The sequence below is a fragment of the Miscanthus floridulus genome, chromosome 8 (assembly GCF_019320115.1).
Source record: "Miscanthus floridulus cultivar M001 chromosome 8, ASM1932011v1, whole genome shotgun sequence".
In the NCBI taxonomy this organism is placed as follows: Eukaryota; Viridiplantae; Streptophyta; class Magnoliopsida; order Poales; family Poaceae; genus Miscanthus; species Miscanthus floridulus.
Window position 1 is genome coordinate 179804214 of NC_089587.1, and position 15117 is coordinate 179819330.

Consider the following 15117-nt stretch of genomic DNA (forward strand, 5'->3'; position numbering starts at 1 on the left):
ATAAGAGTTTTAATCGATGTGAGAATAACATGACAGAACTTACTCCCTAAACAGATCGAGAAATTTGCTTTAGGATGAACTTGCCAAATATCAATGGCCTAGTATCTTATTCTTGGGTTATTACTCCGCTACATCAAAAAAGAGGAAAACTGGTAAGAGTTTTTTTAGGTGATGCGAGAAGATCAATATTTCTCCATGCAAAGCACACTAAATCATACAAAAAAAGCTGGCACAGGATATATGCATGTGTCAAATCAAAGCACACTGAATCATAGATCTAAAAAGACAAGAAGCCAACACGGCAAATATGCATGTGTCAAGAATAATTTAAAAACAAAATAATCAAATATGGTTGGTCAGTAAGACCTCACGAATTGAACTTGCCTAGGTTCCTGTCCTCCATATTTTGTACCCCCTCAGAGAGCAGGGGTTTACCTTGGGGCAACAACCATAGAATACAGGAAAGTAAAATTTTGACGGAGCGAAATGCTGTCAGCATTTATTTTATACCAATTTAATATTAGAAGAAATAAGATGTTGAAGCTAATTTAGTATGGACGGATAAATCAGGAATTGATGCGGCTACCTGGTTATGTAGTCGTCGATTAGGCCATGTCCAGGAAGAGGCACTCAGCATGGGCGGAGGGGCGATGGGGGCGGCGCTGGGAGGCGCCGGAGCAAGGGCGCAGCAAACCAGGGGCGCCGGCGGCCTGGCAGCATGCCGCACGGTGAGCCAGCCGCGGAGCGCGACCACCCGCGCCGGCACGCCGGCTGAGCCAGGGTTGGGGCTGGTTCCACGTCGAACCCCTAGGTCGACCTGGCGGCGGCACCGGGGGCCGTCCGCACAGGCCTACGTGTTGCTCTGGGGGCGGAGGGGCGGACGCGGAGCTCCGCGGTGGCGGCCTTGGCGGGCAACGGCAGAGGGCGGCGTGGTGGACGCGAGGGCAGAAAGCGGCGTGAGGATGCGGCCCTTGAGGCTTTGGTGGAGAGGACGAGGGAGTTTTTTCTTTTTTGTCCGAACCAGTTGAACTGTTATACTGTAAAAACGGTGGGATAAATTTGGACGGTGGAAAGACAATCGGACGCTGTAAAAAATTTTCACTAACGTGAACACCCTGAGCATCGGCCAAAGTCGGCTGGCTTGATAAGAGTAAATGTGATGTTCTGATCTCAATCTCTGTTTTTCACTTCTCTCCTTTCTCCTGAATGTATTGAATTTTCTTGCATGGTCGTGTTATGACAAAAGTTTCAGCTACTGTCCTCGCCGAAAATAAAAATCAGTTTTGATCTGCTTTGTCACTTGCATGGTTGTGTTCACTGTTCAGTCGTCTGTGTTAAGAGAAATACAGAACATGCTTATTCGTGAATCATCATCAGTTTTTGCAACAAAAGGCCCGAGGCTTTGTCCTGATTTTTTTTGCCGACAGCCCCAGCATCTGATAACTTATGACAAGCATGTTGTGCAAAGAGAGCAAAGAAGCGTTGCCAGGCTATTGCTAACAAAATACACTCATTCGGTTCTGGTACGTACAGTACAAAGGATTCAAGCATCATTCAGGTAGCACCTCAAAACATTTTTTTTTTGAAAGTAACCTCAAAACATATTTCACTGCATAGTGCAGAAATTAAGCGGTAGTTTGTGCACCCAGTCCACCCACTGATCATTCATGAACAAAAACTTACAGATCAAATAGCACTAATAAAGACTGTGTGTGTGACACAGCATATATATTGGTAATGAGAACTCTGGCATCTATCATTTCATCTCATTTCTCACTACCAGATTCCCAGCAGGCCAACACTATTTTCTCACTCAGTCTTGATCAGCTTCTTCACAATGTTCTGAAGAGCCGGCGCACTGGCACTGCATTTCTGATCAGCAAAGCATGACCTCCCTTCCTCAGAAGCCTTGCACAGCTGCGGATCCATGGGCACCTTACCAAGGAAAGGAACCCCCATTTCATGGCACATCTTCTCAGCGCCTCCCTTGCTGCTATCAAATACCTCACTGCAGGCCATGACCGACAGAAGCTCAGGGGCTTTCTCCTTGATGTAGTTCAGGGCCCACTCTGTCGCATCTGTCTCACCCGCCCCATCTGACTTGACTGAATCTGAGATCTGAAAGCGGCTGCCTCAGGCCACTCATGTTCTCCACAACACCTAGGACAGGGACACCAACCTTCTTGCAGAAGTTTATCTCCTTCCTCACGTCAATCAGAGAGACCTGCTGCGGAGTCGTGACGATTATTGCACCATCGATTCCTGTGGCTTGAAGGTATTGCACGATCGAGATGTGCTCATCAGATGTTCCTGGAGGAGCGTCCACAACAAGATAGTCAATCTCCCCCCAATCAACATCCTTTAAGAACTGCTTGATCAATCCATTCTTGCGGGGACCCCTCCATATGACAGCATCATCTGGATCAGGCAGCATGAAACCAATCGACATCACGCCAAGGTTGGACTCAACATACACAGGTGACCAGCCAAGGTTGCTTTGATGAATATCTTGTCCCTCAAGGCCTAACATTTTAGGGATGCTAGGGCCACATATATCTATGTCAAGAAGGCCAACCTGATGGTCCATTTCAGCTAGGGCAAACTGAGAGTTGGGCTGAGAATGTGCTCTTTCCAACACCTCCCTTTCCAGACAAAACTAATAATTTGTGCTTCACAGTAGCCAACCTCTCAACAATAGCAACCACATCTGCAAAATACAATCAGTCAATAATCAGTTCACTTTCACCTAACAGATATACAAGCAGCAAGTAAATAGTGTCCCTGTATATATAATTCATTCATCCACCTACGGCTAATGGTATATCACATTGAACTGCATGCAAAAAATCCTAGCTCAAGATAAATGGCCACCAGCTACAAAAGGCAATCACACATTTAACATGCTGCTTTGCACCAGTGAAATGTATCGAAAGTAAACTACAATGACTAAATCACATTTAGAATTGTTGACGATTGCATTGAGGCAAAGCATTTATTTATAGCATTGATGGCAGTCACACTGAAAACTTGATGGTGTAGTCTTTAACATCCACAACAACAACAAAGTCTTTAACATCCACAAAGTACATAATCACATTGAGTGTTTTTTCCTGCTCAATCTGAAATTCTTCAATCCTCAGATGGATTGTGTACAATGTTCGTAAAGCTGCTCATTATTGAAAATGGAGGCAATTCATTGAAGCAGCTTTAGCAAATAGCTCAACTTACTGACACTCGAGTAGCACAAATTGTAAAATCTGTCATATTCATACTCCATAGAAAACCTCTCAAAGATCATGGAGATCCCAAGGTAGCTAAGAAGTTCATATCAGAAGTAACAGAAAAAACGACTGATGATATTTTTCCAAAGAATATTCTTTTTTCTGTGCTGTGATCTGCCATTCCTTGCAGAGTAAGGAAAAGGCAGGTTTGAATCAACAGAGCTTACAACCTAGCATTAAAAAATTAATAAAAAAAAACCTCAAACACTTGATCCAAATAAGAAAACCATGGAACAAGACCCAAATAAGAAAACCCATGCACTATTTTAATCTCACCAAATTCAAGATTCAAAGTTAGAACCTTCAATAACATTAGTTGTAGTGTCCTCTTTATATCCTTTTGGATTAAATGGATGTGGCATCTGGATATCACAACAGGTCATAAATGAATTCTTTTACAGGAATGAACAGGTCATAATGAATTGTCTGTAAGGAATTGAACACATAGGTGAATTGTTGTACATGAACTGCATTTTCCTAAGTCTCCACCACTTCCCTCACTGTGTTTTTATGCTAACAGACAAAACTTTGAAGAAGTCACAAACTTAATTGCTTCAAGACTTAATTGATCAATTGGATTCGACTGGACGCTGGATAGGCACTTGTCCGGTGAAAATCTTTTATTAGGCAGCTGAAAACTTCAGAATCAGCTGCCTTCGTTTGTGGACCTTGACTGCTCAAAAGGCTATGATTAACAGTACAATTGACAATAAAGAGCATGCTAAAAAGTATAACCACTAGGAAGAGTTCACCAACTATGGTTACCACAATCACACATTATAACAATTTAACCACAAGGCTTTCCTTGTGATCTGTCAATCCCTATAGCGCACAGTCAACACAGGGAATCTACTATCCAGCAAACCCCTCAAATGAAATCTAGACACTCTTCTAATCTTTCTAGCCAACATTAAACATCCATCCATGTTTGAACCTTCTTTAGCAGCAGTTGTAGCAGGATGTGGCATCAGGATATCAGGTGCCCCCTGGATATTACTACATGTTTGGATCACAATGATTTGCTTTACAGGAACCACATCATCCCAAACCCCTACCCTTCTTCCCTCAGTCAGTCTCATTGTTTAAATACTACTCTGACAAAGTTAACTTACTTTGAACAATTCATAAATTGGATGCTTCAACATTCAATCATATAGCTGGATCGAGCAAGTTACATCTCTAGTGCAATTCCAGACTCTTTTATTGGTGCTAATATTTCTGATTCAAATCCCTTTGTTTTTGGACCTCGACTGCTCAAAACTGCAGGCTAGTTCCTACTAGCGCTTGCCCTTTACTTATAAGCACTTGCAGCTGTTGTAAATCGTTAAATCTAAAATGCTTTAGGGGGATACTGAAAATAGAACATACCAAATCCGCAACCACTTTGTAATAAAATGTATCTAACTAAGCTAATTCTCACCAAATAAAATGTAACAAAATCATATGACGGAGATAACAGTAATGCCAGCACCAGAGGAAATCGCAGAATTGACTGGAATTGTATTAATTACCGGGATCAGGGCCCTTGGGAGCGGTGGCGCAAATCTGCTGGTTGGGGCACCCAGCGCAGGCATCCGCCTTCCCCGCCTCCTCCGACTGCGTTCCAGGGCAATCTGCGCAACACCAAACCAAGCATACTCAGAAACACGAATACCCTAGAAGCAAGCCTGGGTAAAGCAACCCAGCGATCGAAACAACTGCACGGTGCCCTGAAACTTCGCATCTATATATATATCAGATGAAACAAGGAAGATTTCGCCCCTTTTGGTAAGAGGCGATCAAACTCCAGAAAAACATGGCTGCAGAAAGCCGGCCCTAAACGCAAACTAAGGGAAGAGGAATAACGAGGCCACCCGAGGGCACGGGGGGAATGATTCCTTACGCTCGTTCGCATCGTCGGGGACGTCGCCTTTGCCGACGCCGTTCTCCATCTCTCTCCCCTTCTTCTGCAGTTCCTGAGCTGGGGTTCGAGTCGTCTCGTGGTCTCGGTGTAGGGTGACCGGCCGACCGCTCCAGAGTGCAGAGAAGACCCACAACGGAGCGGCGTGCTGCTGCGTTAGGCTGTGTGAACGAGCCGAGGCAACCAGATTTTTGCCTTCCGGGCTTCTGGACGGGCGCGGCGTTGTCCGCATAGCGTGTACGATCTCAAGTTTGCCTCTGTGGCTCTGACCGTCGTTGCTCTGCTTCCGTCGTTCTCCTGCCCTGTTGCTATTTCAACAATTCATGACTGATTTTCATTTACCAAAACCTCATGTGTTTTTTTTTCTCCATCATGGAGGAATAAAACAACTTTGTCACTTTGAGGGTCCAAGTCCAACCTGAACATTATTGGCTATACGTGACATGTTTGAACATGTGTTTTTTCCCCCTCACTCTCTAGGCAAATTCTGTTCACTCGTCGAAATTGTTCGGTGGTCATGGTGAAGTTCATAGTAGGCCAAGGAGAATCATCGTTGCTGAAAACATTGAGGAGAATCAATGTTGCTGAAAGATTGAGCCATATTACCTCTGTTCGACACAAACACTTGTCCGTTAGTAGAACACGATAAGTATTATCCCGTCTAAATCAAATTTTTATCGTTGACAACTTGACATTGGTCGATTTGGACATAGTAATCCCAATAATCGTTGGATGAGCCACACACACACCCAAAGACGAAGACACAAGAATCATAATTTAACCACAAGTGGAGAGCCATGCACCATGACAATATCTCATTTCATATTTTAGCATAAATTAGTTACGGTTTACAAAATATAATTAATTGCATCTGTGTTGGCAACTGAAGGTTTTGGTCAGTATACGCACAGACGAAGCTAACTAGGTGGACATGTGGTCCATGGACCATCCTAAAATTTAGTTCAAGGTTAAATTATAGTAGATGAGCTCTCCAAAATCATAAAAATTACACATGAACCACTCTATAATTTGGTTTTACATTAAAATGGATGTAGATCTTAGCTACGCCATTGTACGTACGTGTACATATACCAGCAAAATAAAAATGGGAGGTGATAACTACCGAGAGTCATACGGAGCCAGCGAGCCGAGCCCGCTCGGCTTGTAATCCAGCGTCCAGGCACAAAATCAGGCACCCACAACGTCCACAGAATCTTTTGCCATCCGACGGCCGCCGAAAACCAGCTCGGCCGATGGTATCCTTTGCCTTTCTTCTTCTTGTCCAAGAAAAGAAGCGCAGGCCCGCCACCGCACAGCAGGAGGACTTCTCTCCCACTTCCGGCGGGCCCGAACCCAGCAACGGTCCAGGGTTTCGTTCCGACCCATGGGAAGCTTCTCGAAACCATCGGCCGCCCCCGGTCGCGTTCCTCCTCCAGGCCCCACTTGTCATCCACACGTCCATCACGTCTCCGCCCCCACCATTTTTACCAAAACCAGGTTCCGCGGCGCCGGGCGTGGGCCCAGCCAGCCGCAGCCACAGCGGCCTGGCCTAACCCTAGGGCCTAGGCCGCCCAGTGCCCTTTATATAATGGCCCCTCTGATCCATTGGCCGCATCACACTCGCGAACCCCATTCTCGATCCCGTTCGAAATCCATCCGTCCTCGTTTCCTCCGTCCCGCAGCCTCTCGTCCCCATGGGTAATGCCGTCGTTCCTGCAATCTGGTCGTGTTTTTGGATTTTGATCGTTGGTAGTGGTATTTTCGCTGACTTATTTTGTTGGTTTGGTTGGTTGCGTTTGTGCTCTTGTATATGCAGCCAAGATCAAGATCGGGATCAATGGTAAGTTTGCGGCCTCTGATCTGAGTTATGATGTATTTGAGTTACGCCGTCCGTGTGGGTTTTGATCGGTTTTCTCGTTGGTGCAGGGTTCGGCAGGATCGGAAGGCTGGTGGCCAGGGTGGCCCTGCAGAGCGACGATGTCGAGCTCGTCGCCGTGAACGACCCCTTCATCAGCACCGATTACATGGTATAGCCCCTGGTATCGCTAATCGCTTGATCTGGTACGAAGAGAGTGTAGTAGTGATTGGCTGAAAGTGCTTGTTCGATGGTAGTAGATTTGTAAGGTTTATACGATTTGGTATTTGGTTATGTAAGGTAAGGTTTATACGATTTGGTATTTGGTTATGTAAGATATGGGATCATGTGTTAGTAACGATTTGTCCATGTCTCGAACATCTGTATTCTATGGGATTATTAGTAAAGGGGATGCGTAGATCTGATGTAGATGTAATTTTTTTATGTGGACTGGTGTTACACTGTTACCCACTCTGTCATAAGTACATTGGTGTTACCCTTTTACCCACCCTGTCATAAGTACATTGACATGATTGTAATTGTTGATGGATTATAGGAACTCTTAAGTGCATAATTTAGGTTGTTGATCTGATGTGGATGTCATTTTTTTAATGTGGACTGGTGTTACCCACTCTGCCATAAACACATTGACATGATTGTAATTGTTGATCGATTATAGGAACCTTAAAGTGTATATTTAGGTTGTTGATCTAATGTAGATGTCATTATTTTTATTTGAACTGGTTACTCACTCTGTCAAGCAGATTAACATGATTGTAATTGCTGATGGATTATAGAAACTCTAAAGTGGTTATATATAGGTTGTTCATCTGTGGATGCACGTATCATGTGCTTTGGATTATTATGTAGGCTATCTGTTTTTTTCTATGGTTATCCCATGTTAAGTTTCATTCGAATCTTATGATCTGGATTACATTCTATTCCATTGTTGTTGATGTAATAGTGTTTGAACTATCCAAATATGTATTTTCTACATAATTTTAATTCTATGAATCTTCTTATTCTTGCATTTGTCAAGTTGATTAGTTAAGTTACACCAACTGGGTCTTCTGTTTTAGGATTTTGAGTTTGACTTTGCTCTTGCAGACCTACATGTTCAAGTATGACACTGTCCACGGACAGTGGAAGCACCATGAGCTCAAGGTTAAGGACTCCAAGACCCTTCTCTTTGGTGAGAAGGAGGTTGCTGTGTTTGGCAGCAGGTTTGTTACCATTCCTTTCCATATTAATTTGCTTCATACCCAATTAAACCATTGTGGGGACTAATGAGTAATGACCTGGTTTGTAGGAACCCTGAGGAGATCCCATGGGGTTCCGTTGGTGCTGAATATGTTGTGGAGTCTACTGGTGTTTTCACTGACAAGGAGAAGGCTGCAGCTCACTTGAAGGTACAATCTTCTACCTATTGTATTATTCCAGGGTATATACCTTATTAGTTCTAGTGATGGAAGCATCTGATGGTTTTCCTGTTGCTTTTACAGGGTGGTGCCAAGAAGGTCGTCATTTCTGCTCCTAGCAAGGATGCCCCCATGTTCGTTGTTGGTGTCAACGAGAAGGAGTACAAGTCTGACATTAACATTGTCTCCAATGCTAGCTGCACAACCAACTGCCTTGCTCCTCTTGCTAAGGTGCTTATGTTGCTTTACTGCTGAGATCAATTGCTGTTAGGGATCCTATATTATTTAAAATTGGTTATTTATTTTTGCTTCAGGTCATCAATGACAAGTTTGGTATCGTTGAGGGTCTGATGACCACTGTTCATGCCATCACCGGTAAGCTTTGCAAAATTGGTTAAATGGAAAACCTGTTTAGCAATCTGTTTGTGGTCTTTAATGTGGCAAATGTGGATCCTTGCAGCTACCCAGAAGACTGTTGATGGTCCCTCATCTAAGGACTGGAGGGGTGGAAGGGCTGCTAGTTTCAACATCATTCCCAGCAGCACTGGAGCTGCTAAGGTTAGAAACTGACCTTCCTTTTCCTTGTGCACTTTTTACAACATGTAATCATGAAATGCCTTCATGCTTTGCATGAAAAAAAATAGTGTGAAATAGTGTATAGTCTCAACTCTTCTGAGAAGAGAAACAAGTCCATCTACATTTTGTCCAAATCACTTTGTCTTTTAGTTTGTAACAACTACTTGATGTCCTGCAGGCTGTTGCCCAAGTGCTTTCTCTCTCTTGTGTGTGTGTGTGTGTGTCTTTTAGTTTGTAACAACTACTTGATGTCCTGCAGGCTGTTGGCAAAGTGCTTTCTCTCTTGTGTGTGTGTGTGTCTTTTAGTTTGTAACAACTACTTGATGTCCTGCAGGCTGTTGGCAAAGTGCTTCCTGTCCTTAATGGAAAGTTGACTGGAATGTCTTTCCGTGTCCCAACCGTCGATGTTTCTGTTGTTGATCTGACTGTTAGGCTTGAGAAGTCTGCTACCTATGATGAGATCAAGGCTGCAGTCAAGTGAGTTAGCTTTCCGGCATTGTGGAGTAGGTTTTTTCATTAATGTGCAATAATGTTGTGTCCAATGCAACTTTCAAATGAATGTTGAATTGCTTTAGATTGTCATACTCGCTAATCTTACAAACATCTTCACAGGGCTGAGGCAGAGGGTAGCCTCAAGGGCATTCTGGGTTATGTTGAGGAGGACCTTGTTTCGACCGATTTCCAGGGTGACAGCAGGTGTGCTATATTTTCTAATCCTCACTCCCACAATTTTATCTAATCTTCACCATTTTCCGATCAGTAGTTAATTGCTGGGGACCTCAGGTTACTGACAATGTTTTGTCTCTCAATCACAGGTCTAGCATCTTTGATGCTAAGGCTGGCATTGCCTTGAACGGCAACTTCGTGAAACTTGTGTCCTGGTACGACAACGAGTGGGGATACAGGTTAGTTGCCTCTACCGATTATCTGACTTTGACTAGGGCTTCTGCACACTTCAATTTCTAAATCCTGACTTATTTTCCGTCCCCTTTTCAGCACCCGCGTGGTCGACCTGATCCGCCACATGAACAGCACCAACTAGATGAACGAACTGAGACGGTCTGGTAATACAAGGCAGTTGGTGTTTCTTCCCCGGAGAAAGTGCTTCCGGGAATAAAAATTTTCTATCTATCGTATTGTCTGAAACTATATTGGGTGTATTGTATCGTAGTGGTTGGTTGAGCATTGAATGACTCATATTTTGTCAGGTCTATCTACCGTCGTTAAACTTCTAATCAATTTATATTTCAGTTTTGCATTTTGCACTCCTTTATCTGTGTCTTTGCTGTGCCATTTGACTTAATGTTCCACGTCCTTTCTTCCTTCACTTGCCACTTTGGTTGCCGGCCTCTTCATAGTTCCACGTCCTTTCTTCCTTCACTTTGGTTGCCGGCAAATAGTGTGAAATAGTGTATAGTCTCAACTCTTCTGAGAAGAGAAACAAGTCCATCTACATTTTGTCCAAATCACTTTGTCTTTTAGTTTGTAACAACTACTTGATGTCCTGCAGGCTGTTGCCCAAGTGCTTTCTCTCTCTTGTGTGTGTGTGTGTGTGTCTTTTAGTTTGTAACAACTACTTGATGTCCTGCAGGCTGTTGGCAAAGTGCTTTCTCTCTTGTGTGTGTGTGTGTCTTTTAGTTTGTAACAACTACTTGATGTCCTGCAGGCTGTTGGCAAAGTGCTTCCTGTCCTTAATGGAAAGTTGACTGGAATGTCTTTCCGTGTCCCAACCGTCGATGTTTCTGTTGTTGATCTGACTGTTAGGCTTGAGAAGTCTGCTACCTATGATGAGATCAAGGCTGCAGTCAAGTGAGTTAGCTTTCCGGCATTGTGGAGTAGGTTTTTTCATTAATGTGCAATAATGTTGTGTCCAATGCAACTTTCAAATGAATGTTGAATTGCTTTAGATTGTCATACTCGCTAATCTTACAAACATCTTCACAGGGCTGAGGCAGAGGGTAGCCTCAAGGGCATTCTGGGTTATGTTGAGGAGGACCTTGTTTCGACCGATTTCCAGGGTGACAGCAGGTGTGCTATATTTTCTAATCCTCACTCCCACAATTTTATCTAATCTTCACCATTTTCCGATCAGTAGTTAATTGCTGGGGACCTCAGGTTACTGACAATGTTTTGTCTCTCAATCACAGGTCTAGCATCTTTGATGCTAAGGCTGGCATTGCCTTGAACGGCAACTTCGTGAAACTTGTGTCCTGGTACGACAACGAGTGGGGATACAGGTTAGTTGCCTCTACCGATTATCTGACTTTGACTAGGGCTTCTGCACACTTCAATTTCTAAATCCTGACTTATTTTCCGTCCCCTTTTCAGCACCCGCGTGGTCGACCTGATCCGCCACATGAACAGCACCAACTAGATGAACGAACTGAGACGGTCTGGTAATACAAGGCAGTTGGTGTTTCTTCCCCGGAGAAAGTGCTTCCGGGAATAAAAATTTTCTATCTATCGTATTGTCTGAAACTATATTGGGTGTATTGTATCGTAGTGGTTGGTTGAGCATTGAATGACTCATATTTTGTCAGGTCTATCTACCGTCGTTAAACTTCTAATCAATTTATATTTCAGTTTTGCATTTTGCACTCCTTTATCTGTGTCTTTGCTGTGCCATTTGACTTAATGTTCCACGTCCTTTCTTCCTTCACTTGCCACTTTGGTTGCCGGCCTCTTCATAGTTCCACGTCCTTTCTTCCTTCACTTTGGTTGCCGGCCTCTTCATAGTTCCACGTCCTTTCTTCCTTCACTTTGGTTGCCGGCATGCACCTGCCGTGGTGGAGATTGCCATAGATGTAAAGTCCGTTCCTCGTACTTGAATGCTAAAGTTTATTAACCCTTCGGCACGGGCAAAATTTTGTTCAAGAAGCAGATATGAAGATCCTTGTTGCAGTGTAGGCGACAGGTGAGTTGATCGTCACACGAAAGGTGAAATAGTAGAAGATAGTTGGCCATGGAGCAGTAGATATTGAGATGGGTTGCTGTTTTCATATCTGTGCATGATTGGAGGCAACCGCTGTGCTCGCCATGTATATTGGCAGTACAAGATCAGCAGTATGCAGTAGGAGGGCCTCGATTTCCATGGCAAGCAAGAGTTGTGAGGCAGTATAGAAAAGAAGAATAGATACGTATATGCAAGTAGTACGGTGGGTGGAGGTAGTAGAATAAAAGAGAATAGAAGTATCTCCTGGAGCAGTGACAGAAATAGTGGGAGCGCAATCAAATAGTGGGAGCCCCCATTTGCTTCGTTGAAAAAATACTGCTGCAGCGGTGTGAGAAAAAAATACTGTTCCAACTAAAAAATAAGTTAAAGGACGGATTATAAGATAAGCGAACAGGTAATAGGGGCTGGACGACAACAGTTCTAAAAACAAATCCGCAGTCCGCCTTTTTTTAGATTGTTACCTTTTTTAGATTATTAATTATTAATAATGACTGTGATCAGAGAGCAGTAGCAAAAATACAGGAGTGCCATGTCACTTGCTGAGAGCCAGCAACAGCATGCCAGTGATGTGGCCCGGTCTAGTATCAGCTGGTGTGGGGGCATGGAAATTTTGTGGCAGCAGTGCGGAGGCAATTAATTTGATGGTGAGCTCAGCTGGTGTGGGGGCATGCGCACAGTTCTTGGGAAATTTTGTGGCAGCAGTGCGGAGGCAATTAATTTGATGGTGAGCAATGACAGCTTGTACTTACCGTTTAGTGAGTGAGGTGAACGGGTTCAGGTTCACACCGGCAGGATAAATTTTCAGAGATGATGGGCCGCAGCATATCGTAATTTGAAGCTAGCAGTAGCATGCCAGCGATGCAGCCTGTGAGAATTTGGGGAGCACAGCTTGTTCGGGAGGTCGTATCGTATCGTGGATTATTTACTGTTGGCTGGTTTGATGTGAGAGAAAAACACTGTTTCCGGCTGGAAATTTACGATCGTTTACGAGCAAGCGAACAGGCTACAGTCATGACAATTCATCTGGTTGGAGGTACAGATGGACGTTAACAGCTATACAGCGCTTGCCGATTATAAAGCCATGGTGCTAGCAGATTATTTTAGCTGTACAAATCATTAACACCCTGGTTTCCATGGGCTGCGACAGAGCTAACAAACGTGTTCAGAGTTTGGAGGCAAATTACAACTACTGGTGCATGTCAGTAATGTGGCCCAAGCATTTATATACTATACTGGTTTAGATTAGTCAGTGACTCAGTGTATATGCAGTACATTCACTCAAGTAGCCCCTAGTGGAATTTTGGTACCATTGGCATACATGAATTCCTCCAAACAGATAGCGCAACAACCGGCCAGTTGTGGAGCTGGCAACCCTGCACATAGAAGAGCATTACTTAATACACAGCCTTAACCTCTCTCATTATAAGCCAGTAGATTTACCATTTCAAGAAAATTACCTTGGTTCTTTGAATTGGCAGATTCATCATGTTCAGCAAAGGGGCAATTTTGGAATGCTAACCATCAGACAACATCAACTGACGTTCTAAGCCGCAGTCTGTTTGCACTAATCTCTTCACTTGTTTGCTTCTCTATCACTGGTTCAATATGGCATAACCGATTCTTCAAATTGTCATAACATTTAACAGAATATTGATGAGCTCAAACCACTCTCCCATGTGAGTTTTGAGGGCGCAATTATTCCCACTTTAACCTGCTTCCGGTTCTTAAAACCTTTCACTATAAAACACATTAGATCCTGCTCTCCCTACTGGGTTTCTTTGAAAATAGAAAACAAGGGGAAAGCAAAAGGCTACATCTTGTGTTGATCAGTATTCTAACTAAGGAAAAGATTTGAACCACTGTGACTAAAACCTATGTGGGTGGCTCTCTCGACCAGGAGGAGGGTGGTACATCCTTAAGAAATTGGTATGAACCATGTTTCATGTATTCTTTAATAGCATATCTTGTTTATCTGGAGGATAACTTTGAATTTGACAATATAAGCCTAGATCTCGTTCTATATCTAGATCTGCACAATTTACTCGCTGGCGCTGAGACGTTGGTTGCTCTAGAGCTTCCTTTTCTTCTGTATCCTCTTCTCGTTGTGCAGCAAGCCAACTAGCTACTTTATCTTCCTCAGAGTCATTTTGTCCTTGATCTGTTGCTTTCATGGTTATCCCTCAAAATAAAAGAATGCGATTAGGAACTGCGACCATATGTGTAGACTATATTCCAACTTGACCAAATGAAATTAAAAAAGACTATAATTGATACGTCCATACCTTATCTAGATCTTGCGAGTGTTGTGATGGAGCCTACTAGCTTGCTGGTTGCCCTTGTGCTGCGTACTTCCTGCTGGCTGACCGCCGCATGCAAAACCGCACAAGTCTTCGATGTCGCAGCCGTCGTCGACCGATCACATGAGTTCACAAGTCACACGGCGATTGAGCGGTTGAGCCACGCCACGCGGGGCAAGGTCACCTGAAAAATTGTGGTAGAAATTAGGGGGCCTTGTCCCCCTTGCCTCCATTCTTGCCTCAGCCCTTAGACATGGTCACATATCCACTATATCATCTCAGTTTGGATTCCTACTTGAACTTGCTCAAACTTGGGCCAAAAAGGAAACCATGCATGTGATGGCAGTTGGTTGAAATCAGCTTTGCTGACTTTTGCAAATCTTTCAATGTTTGAATAGCTACATCTATCAAACAATTAACTCAAGGGGTGATAACAAATTCTCTAACAACTTCTACAAATCTTTGTTGAGGTTGTTCTACAAGGGGACCCTCCAGGTTCTTAAAATCCAAAGTCAATGACACAAATTATCATGAGCATTGGAATCATCGTAGCTAGAATCATTGTTATTCTTTCCATACATACTTGATCTAGACCTTGCGAGTGGGACAAGGGCAGCCGGGCAGGGGAACAAGGGGGCTTAAGCCCCCATACCCCTATGCTACATTTTAGCAAAAAAAAACACCCCCCATTTTTATATGAGTTTTACTTTGGCGGTCCTTTATATATTGGCCCCTAACCAAGTTAACAAGTTTTGCTTTTAGTTTCACAAATTTTTCTAAAAAGGAGCTTTAAGATATTATGTTTGTGGCTACTGGAACGCTTACCACAAAAATGGA

The 15117-nt window shown here is 43.6% G+C and overlaps 2 protein-coding genes and 1 pseudogene across 2 annotated transcripts; 2 read left to right on the top strand and 1 right to left on the bottom strand.

Annotated features, from left to right (window-relative positions):
- Positions 1-1516: 1516 nt before the first annotated feature.
- Positions 1517-5227, bottom strand: LOC136474158 (cytosolic Fe-S cluster assembly factor NBP35-like; annotated as a pseudogene).
- A 1527-nt stretch (positions 5228-6754) lies between these two features.
- On the top strand, positions 6755-10298 carry LOC136477633 (glyceraldehyde-3-phosphate dehydrogenase 3, cytosolic). The gene is made up of 12 exons (XM_066475847.1): positions 6755-6879; positions 6998-7021; positions 7108-7208; positions 8144-8259; positions 8346-8445; positions 8539-8685; positions 8769-8829; positions 8915-9012; positions 9365-9507; positions 9643-9726; positions 9846-9935; positions 10027-10298. Exons 1-12 carry the CDS (start codon positions 6876-6878, stop codon positions 10070-10072), a joined length of 1014 nt encoding a protein of 337 aa, XP_066331944.1. The 5' UTR covers positions 6755-6875; the 3' UTR covers positions 10073-10298.
- A 379-nt stretch (positions 10299-10677) lies between these two features.
- On the top strand, positions 10678-11630 carry LOC136474159 (glyceraldehyde-3-phosphate dehydrogenase 3, cytosolic-like). Its single transcript, XM_066471754.1, has 4 exons — positions 10678-10839; positions 10975-11058; positions 11178-11267; positions 11359-11630. The coding sequence occupies exons 1-4, from the start codon at positions 10742-10744 to the stop codon at positions 11402-11404; spliced, it is 318 nt and encodes a 105-aa protein (XP_066327851.1). The 5' UTR covers positions 10678-10741; the 3' UTR covers positions 11405-11630.
- The last annotated feature ends 3487 nt before the right edge of the window (positions 11631-15117 follow it).

What these genes read in the sequence shown, in the direction of transcription:
- LOC136477633 (XM_066475847.1), top strand. An exon ending in GTTGCTGTGTTTGGCAGCAG is followed by an intron (nt 8,260 to 8,345) that starts GTTTGTTACCAT and finishes CCTGGTTTGTAG; the next exon opens with GAACCCTGAGGAGATCCCAT. An exon ending in GCAGCACTGGAGCTGCTAAG is followed by an intron (nt 9,013 to 9,364) that starts GTTAGAAACTGA and finishes GATGTCCTGCAG; the next exon opens with GCTGTTGGCAAAGTGCTTCC.
- LOC136474159 (XM_066471754.1), top strand. Translation starts at nt 10,742, where the DNA reads ATGTCTTTCCGTGTCCCAACCGTCGATGTTTCTGTTGTTGATCTGACT. An exon ending in GAGATCAAGGCTGCAGTCAA is followed by an intron (nt 10,840 to 10,974) that starts GTGAGTTAGCTT and finishes ACATCTTCACAG; the next exon opens with GGCTGAGGCAGAGGGTAGCC. An exon ending in GACAACGAGTGGGGATACAG is followed by an intron (nt 11,268 to 11,358) that starts GTTAGTTGCCTC and finishes TCCCCTTTTCAG; the next exon opens with CACCCGCGTGGTCGACCTGA.